Below are 8,277 nucleotides of genomic sequence, written 5' to 3'. Positions count from 1 at the left end.
CTCGGCGGCCGCCCGCCCGCCTCGGCCCGGAGCGGAGCCCACTGCTCCCCTCGGCCGCCCCGCCCCGCCTGCCTCCCCGCCCCTCCCGCGCGGGCGGTCCGAAAACCCGGAGCGCGGGAGCACGGCTCCGCCGGGCCCGGGCAGCCGCACTGGGCATGCTCAGTAGCCGGGGCAGGTTTTTTGGTCGCAAGTAGGAAGCTTTTTGCACTACACCGGAGAGGGGGAGCCACGGAGCCAGCCGCGCTGCCTTGCACCGCCGCCGCGCCCGCCCCAGCCCGGCCCGGCCCCGCGGCGGGGCGCGATGAGCCCGAGCCCGAGCCGGCCCGCCGGGGAGTGAGCGCGGGGCGCGGAGGGCGCGTTGCGCAGCTGCTCCTGCGCACAACCCCGCCGCCGCCGCCGCCGGCCCGCACTGGCAGTGAGTGTGAGAGGCTCGTCCGTGCTGAGCTCCTGGCGCCGGGAGCGGGAGCGGGAGCAGGAAGCGCAGGCCACGCAGGGACCCAACTGAAACAAAGTGTCGGCCGCCCGGCGGCGGCGGCGCCTCGCCCCGACCCTGCCCCTCCCGCCCGCCCGCAACTCCGCCGCCCACCATGGCTTCCGAGGAGCTGTACGAGGTACCTCCCCTCCCCCTCCCGGACCCTCGGGCCGCCCCCGCCCGCCGCCCCGCGCCGCCCCTCCCCGGCCCGGCGGCGTCCAGCCCGACGGCCCCGCTCCGCCGCGGGCGCCCGCCTCGCCCCCTCCCCCTCCGCGGCCGCAGTTTGCTGGACGGGAAATGTGTGCGAGGGGAGCCGGAGCCACGCTGCTCCGAGGGGCCCGGCGGGCGGTGTGTGTGTGGGGGGGTGCTCCCCGGAGTTGTCGGGCGCTTGTGGGGGCTCCGGTCGTGGGGAAGTAGCGCTGACACCAGTGACTTGCTCAGACTGAGCCCAAAGTGTTCTTGGCGAGGGCAATGGGTGTGAAGCCCCTGTTACTGCTTGGCGGGGTCTGTAGGCGGTGCGGGGGTGTTTTTCCTGTCCATTTAATAAAGCATTTTGTAGAGGGTTTTGCCTCCGGTTTGGGGAGTGGGGGGCCGAGAGGAAGAGTGCAACTGTCTCGACTCTGTCCCTAGTCAAAGCGATGCAAAATAACGCACCGAAAATGCTAAACGCTGACCACATGCTTTAATTAGGTTAGCATTGTGGCCAGAGCCAGGAAATTTAAATTTAACGCTGATACACCGTCATTCATTTGCGCCGCAGCGTTGCAAGTAAGAAAGGGCACAATCAGAGCTATAAGTTACGAACGATGAGTTTGCCAGCTTCAACTTCTAGTTTTGGAGTTCTCTGTTTGGATCTTTAGACATATTTTTGTATGCCTCGGTGTAACTTCTTGACGTATTTCAAAGTAGACTTCCTTGGGAGTACAGAAGCTTGGAAGGCTTTCGGTTCTTTTGGATAAATGATTTTCTGTTTATATATGTGTATATATATGTATATTTATAAATACAATCTTCGGAGGAGACTTAAACTTCGGGATACTCTCTGGATTCACCTTTATGATGCGTTTAGGGACCTGGGTGTTTAGGGGCTTAAGTAAGCGTCTGTAACCAGTAGAACCCCATGGCCCTTGACAACCCCTAGTAAGTACCCGGTGAACCTTCTGAGGTTTCATTATTGCATTTGGCATAGAATGGCACTCTCTTTTCGACAGTGATAGCCTTCTAGCAACTTTTTGTTGCTTTTTAAAAGCAAGTGTTTGCAGAGTTCTCGGGAGGAGGCTGCCTTTTGTAAAAATAATGGTAAAATTGTTGCCTCCCCTTGCATTGTATGTGGTCAGTGTACCTTGGCTGGCACTGAAAACGTTCCATTCTTTTCAGCCATTTTACCCATTAGCTGCACCCTAGTTTATTTAAGACACTATCTTGGGTCATTTGGATAGGTAAATGGGAAAAAGATTTTGTCCTCAAGAAGTTTCCCTTCTAGGAGGGAAGGTGATGTGCCTGGGGAAGGTCCATAGGCAGAGGCTAAGATAAATGCAGGTCTTTCAGGCTGATAAACAGTTGGGAAAATACAGATGAGGGATTTTGGTTTCTGCATTAGATTATTCTTTGCTAGTTTAGGTTTGACTATTCACTCAATTTTTGTGATTATAAATACATGATCACTTAAGTCATTCCATTAGTGTTTGGGTGAGGGTAGCACCTTATACATAAGTTGTATCTTATGTGTCTAAAAGTGTTCCTGAAGACAGTAGGTTTACTGCCAGTGCTTTATGAATTAAATTTAGTTCTTTATTTTTTCTTCTCTTAGGTTTAGTTTAGGTTTAGGTTTGGTTTAGGTTTAGGTTTTCTAGTCACTACTTTCCTGGCAGAATTTCATGTATAAGTCACATTTTGTTCAAAATTAGTGGTCATTCAGCATGTTCATTGAATGTCTGCTCTAGGGTGATTCCCTAGGGAGGCAAAAAAGTATGAGGATGGTTCATGTCCTCGACATTTATTGGGGAAGAACTAAGTACATCACAAAGAAATGCTATTCTGTCATGATTGACCTTCTAATTTTGGGTTTTGTGTTAGTTTTGAAATAAATTACAGAAGTATAGTTGAAATGATAGTAAATAATGCAATAGTATCCTTCAGGATAAGTTCTCTAACTTCTTTATCTTTACATGTAGGCAACGCTGACTCTATGACTATATTATGATTGAAAGTTGATATTTGAAAGTTCTGCATAGTGGTTGAGAGCCTGCATTTGGAGTCAGAAAACCTAGTTGTTGAGTTCCAATCCTGTGACCTTGGGCAAATTAGCTTGAAAGCTCAGTTTCCTCATCTGCAGAATTGGGATCAATGCTTACCTCACAGAATTGTGAAGTTCAGATGAAAAAAAAATGTAACGCATACCCCACAATTCCCATAGTGAACACTCAGTAAGTGGTGGTTATTGTCATATTTTAACTGATCTAACATGTCTCCCTGAGGCCTGGTTGTGTTTCTAAGAATAGAGAAAATTATACTGTTTTAATCGAGACAATATTACTTGTGAGGCTGAAATGATAATCATAAATAAACACTATAGCCTAACAGGCTATTTGACAAGATTAGGGAGGACATTAAGGTACCTTAGTAATAAGGTTATGGATATTAGTTGCTTTGTTTTGTTTGGTTCTGCATAAATCAAAACAGAAGTTTCATGTTTGGCCTCAAACTCTATAATTCTGTAGGGATGTATTGACAAAGGAGGAAGTTCAAAGTCTTGCTTCTTGATGTAACCTGGTATGGTAAGAGCACAGGTTTGCTGTAGCTGTGTGAACCTCTGTGAATTATCTGATTGCTAAGCCTCTATTTTGTCACCTAAAAGAAATGAGATTTCCAAATCTCACAAAACAAACTGAGGGTTGCTGGGGGTGGGGGGAGGGAGAGGGTGGTTGGGTTATGGACATTGGAGAGGGTATGTGCTATGTATGGTGAGTGCTATGAAGTGTGTAAATCTGGCGATTCACAGACCTGTACCCCTAGGGCTAATAATAATTATATGTTAATAAAAAAATTTAAAAAATTTTTTAAAAAGAAATGAGATCTCCAGCACTTAGCATGGTGCCTACTATATGGTAATAGGTCCTCAGTAAATTTTTTTTTTAAGATTTTATTTATTTACTTGACAGACAGATAGAGAGGCAGGCAGAGAGAGAGGAAGGGAAGCAGGCTCCCGGCTGAGCAGAGAGCCCGATGCGGGGCTTGATCCCAGGACGCTGGAATCATGACCTGAGCCGAAGGCAGAGGCTTTAACCCACTGAACCACCCAGGCGCCCCAAATGTTTAAAGTGGTTATTGTAACTATGTGAATAAAAAATAAGGGAACAAGATAGGGTGGAGCATCCGCCTTATAAAATTGGAAGAGCATCTGTTGAAGACAGAATGGATTTACTCCCTGTATCTCTAGCAGCTAGGATTAGGAAAGACAGATTTTTTACTTCTGCTGAGTACTTCATAACTTTCAAAAAAAGATAAGTGTCCTGTAGATCAGGAGTCTAGACTTTACGGGAAGGACCAGGCAGTTGATATTTTAGACCCTGTAGACCATGCAGTCTTTGTTGCGACTACTCAGCTCTGCTGTTGTAAGGCAAAAGTAACCATAGATAGTGCCTAAACGAATGAGTGCCATTTTCCAATAAGACTGTTATGGACAGTAAAATATGAATTTTATGTAATTTTTACATGTCATAAAATCCCGTTGTTCCCCGTCCCCTCCAATCACTTAAAAAATGTAAAAATCATTCTCAGCCCATGAGTTCCACAAAATCCATGGGCTGGATTTTGTTTGCTCACCTCTGCTTTAGATGACCAGCTACTCAGGAACTGAGGTTGAGGCATATGGAAGTGGAGTGTGAAATAATTAAAGTCCTTCTAGCTCCAATCCCAGCTCTGGACTGGGTTCCATTCTTTCCTGCTGTATACTGAAGGAAATAGCTATGTGTCTTCAGAAATTCTCTCTCCTGAACTTCCTTATCAGTAAGATGTGAAGCTTATATGACCTTAGCATGTAAAAGGAGTTTCCACTTGATAAAGTACTATACCCAAGTGTTAAATGATTATATTATTCTGGGAAACATCTTTATATTCTTCCATTCTGGTTTTTTTTTTAAGATTTTATTTATTTAAAAAAAAGATTTTATTTATTTATTTGAGAGAGATTGCGCATGTGCACACAAGCAGGGAGGAGAAGCAGAGGGAGAGGCAACTGTCCACTGAGCAGAGAGCCGATGCGGGACTCTATCCCAGGACCCTGAAATCATGACCTGAGCTGAAGGCAGATGCTTAACTGACTGAGCCACCCATCATCACATCTTTTTCCATTATTAATTAAAGAAAGAAAAAAACCTACCCAGCTCTCAAACCCTGAAACCAAACCTGTTTTCGTTTGTTATTTGGGATTTCAAAGCATCAAGTAAATTGATTATATCACCAAAGAAAACGGTGGATCAGGAGGACGTGATCACCATAAGACTTCATTTATGTGGGACTGAATAAGGAATGCACACTGTAGTAGAATGGAGATACATTCTCCTTATATGTATATCTTAATAATTCTTTTTTTTCTCAGTGGATATGGGGTTTTTCCCTTGAGAACTATTATAATAGCTAATTTAAATTTTAGTAAGATCTCAGTGATCTAGTCATGGCCTTCTGAGAAATTATCTAACATATGCATATTCCGGTCTACCAAAAATGGAAGTTAGTTTTATGAGACTGACGCGCTACCTACTGCGCTAACGAGGCACCTTGGAAGTAAGTTTTAAAGAATGAAATTGTATCTGGCTTATAAAAAAAAAAAGTCTAAAAATGGGTTAGTTTGGAAGGATAATCAGAATTTGGGGGAAAGGTAAGTCTTTTGAATTTTTCTTATTGCTTTGGGATATCATTGCTCTGTCTCCTATGCACCACACAAATCTTGTGTACATTGACCAAAAGCACAGTTATAAATTAAATCTGCTTGTGTAATTCCAGTGAAATTCACAGAGATCAAGAGACTTTCAATGGATGTTGGTCAAGATAAACCTGCATCTGTTGTATGTGCATGGCTCTGAAAAGATTAACCAACATAAGAAAAAGAAAAGAGAGTTGTTTGACTTCTGGATTTGATTGGGGGGCAGTAAAGTCAAATTTGTATTTTGAAAATTAATATCTTGAATGTGAATTGCTGAGAATATTATTTATTTGCCTAAACAATAGCATGGAGACATCCCATGTGCTTTACCTCTGAATTTGCTTTTAATTCCTGCATACTAGAATAAGTCTTTCTTTCTATAATATCTAAAAATCATTAAATTTTTTTCCATGCTAATGATTTTTAATCATCAAAGATATTTTCATGATGTATAGGAAATACTTTATTTGCAGTATTCTGATTCACAGTTTTGAATATCTGTGATGCACAAAGCCAATATGAGTCCAATTTTTGTGAATAAGTACTTTTTATATTGCATGTGTTTCTGGGTGCAACGGCATCATCTGGGGTCCTTTTAAAATACAGATTCTTGGGCCCAAACTGTGAGAGTGTAGTTTTCAGTGTTTGAATGGAGACCAGAATCTATGTTTCCAAAAAGCTTCTTTATGGAATGCAAGTGGATGTAGGAGCCTTTGGATTGCAATGGTCTTTGTTTTCTGACACTGAGGCTACACTCCTTGTTGAGGTGGGGAGGGGTTAGGATCTGCCTTTGCCGAAGAACTCCAGGTGGACCAGACTAGTCCTTTTTCAGGCTCTTTGTTGCTGGCTGTTAACTGAGTCATTCCAGGAAGGGAGTATTAAAAACACTAGGTAGCTAGCTAAGGATGCTTTCATGTCTATTTTCTGTCTTCATTGTATGACATACTTGTCCATCAGGTTGTAAGATTGATGCTTACACTCTTTAAAACTAGGAATTTTTTTTTCTGATCATTATTTCCCAAAGTTCACATATTGCAATTGTTGCACAATTGTTGAATTACACCTTAATGAAAGCATGAATTATAGGAATGACTCTCCATTTGTGACCCTTTCCCTCCAGAATCCTCCTTCCCCCAGAAATTATGCCCTGTGCTGTTCCTTTTACACTTAGTTCCTCCTTTGCATATGCGGTTTCAACTCTTGAATAGAAGAACTTCTGAGTTTACTGTTTCCCACACAAACTTAATTCTCTTTAGCCTTTTAAGCTGTGCAAGGCCTTGGGGGATCTGTATTCTGTGGGGAGTCCGGGAAAAGTCTTTCCCATTTGTATGAAAATTTGTACAAGTCTGTATAAGAGTTTTTCTGAGGGAGAGGATCAGTAGCTTTCATCTGTTCCTCAAAGGGATCTGTGACCCAAAACAAGTATTAAAATTGTTCTTGAGATCTTTGAGCTAAGACTTGACTTTCACTGCCCTTTGTTGATTACTCTGACGTTATTTTTGCCAAACTCAGCTTGACGTCAGCCAGAGTCCACAGTAGAATCATATTAAAACTTCACTGATTGGATTTGGAAGTTGTACACTATTTCTTTAAGTGGCTATTCTCAAAATTATACATGCATGAAGTCTAAAGTCAATCCAAAGGAGAATGGGAGGTAACAGGCTTCAAGTTATGGAATGAATGAGTCACAGGGCTGAAAGATACAGCAAAGAGAATATAGTCAGTGGTATTGTAATGGGATTATATGGTGACAGATGGTAGCTGCACTTGGGGTGAGCATAGTATAATGTATACACTTGCCCAGTCACTATGTTGTGTGCCTGAAACTAATGTCACATTGTATGTCAACTGTATTTCAGTTAAAAAGAAAGTTAAGCAATATTTTAGCTTCATTTCTGACGTATAAGGACTTCAGAATCCTTTAATTCTGATCCAGCTCCCCCGAATTTACTTATATGCTGTTATTTTCCAGTGTTACCATCCGTGGGAAAAAAAAACTTATACAATAGGACATTATTATTGTATACAGACAATATTTGTTTAGATTTACCCATATCTTTACCAGTTTCTTTGATCATCAGAACTTCCTTCTGGGATTCCTTTCTTGGGTGTACCTTTTAGAGATTTCTTTAGTGAAGGGTTATTGGTGGAAATTTCTTCTTTTTTTTCCCCATTGTATGGACATGTCTCTGCCTTCATTTTAGGAAAATAGAATTGATTTCAAGTGAAACCAGTTAATTGGTTAATTTCTTTAAGCATTTGAAGATATTTAATCCATTGTGTTCTGTCTTTCCCATTATGGTGGAAGAGGTTGTTGTCAGCTTAGGTGTAGTTACTCTACAGGAGATCTGTCTTCTGTCTCTGGTTGCTTTTGGGATCCTCTCTTTGACTTTCGTGTTCTCTAGTTTTATTATGGTATATCTCTGTTGAGACTTTCTATTAATAAGGTTTATAAATGTGCTTCTTTTGTCAGTTTTGCCTTGTTCTCAAAGTTTGTCCATTTTGTCATAAAATACTGCTATTCTTGTATACACTTCAAGAATTTCACCAAGTAGTTATTTATAAGGTCTTCTCATTTTATCCTCCCTATCAGAGGGTAAGAACCCTCTCGTTTCCATCTTCTTGTTTTAGTTTTGTTTGTATTCTGTGTTTTTCCTTGGATCTGACTTCTAGATCACTGATGAACTGTGCCTAATTTGCTATGTAACCCATCCATTGAGTTTTTAATTTCAACAATTATATTTTTTCTACATTTTCTGGGGTTCCCTCCACCCCAGAACTGTAGCTTGTTTTCTTTCTTTACTTTTATGATTGAATCATTCTTTATGGTTGTGTTGGAGAGAGTTATGGGACTGATTATGAAAATGATATAATAGTTATA

The 8,277-nt window shown here is 42.3% G+C and overlaps 1 protein-coding gene across 2 annotated transcripts in view; it reads left to right on the top strand.

Moving 5' to 3' along the window:
* The first annotated feature begins 225 nt into the window (after positions 1 to 225).
* CDYL (chromodomain Y like) overlaps positions 226 to 8,277 on the top strand; it is a 185,845-nt gene continuing 177,793 nt past the window's right edge. Inside the window, exon 1 of one of the 2 annotated variants that reach the window (XM_047733769.1) lies at positions 226 to 611. In XM_047733769.1, coding sequence (XP_047589725.1) covers positions 588 to 611 — 24 coding nt within the window. In that variant the 5' untranslated portion in view covers positions 226 to 587. The remainder of the gene's footprint in view (positions 612 to 8,277) is intronic. The other variant, XM_047733771.1, reaches the window with a different exon arrangement.

Source organism: Lutra lutra, chromosome 6, assembly GCF_902655055.1.
Source record: "Lutra lutra chromosome 6, mLutLut1.2, whole genome shotgun sequence".
In the NCBI taxonomy this organism is placed as follows: domain Eukaryota; kingdom Metazoa; phylum Chordata; class Mammalia; order Carnivora; family Mustelidae; genus Lutra; species Lutra lutra.
This window is presented reverse-complemented; position numbering and strand designations above follow the sequence as displayed.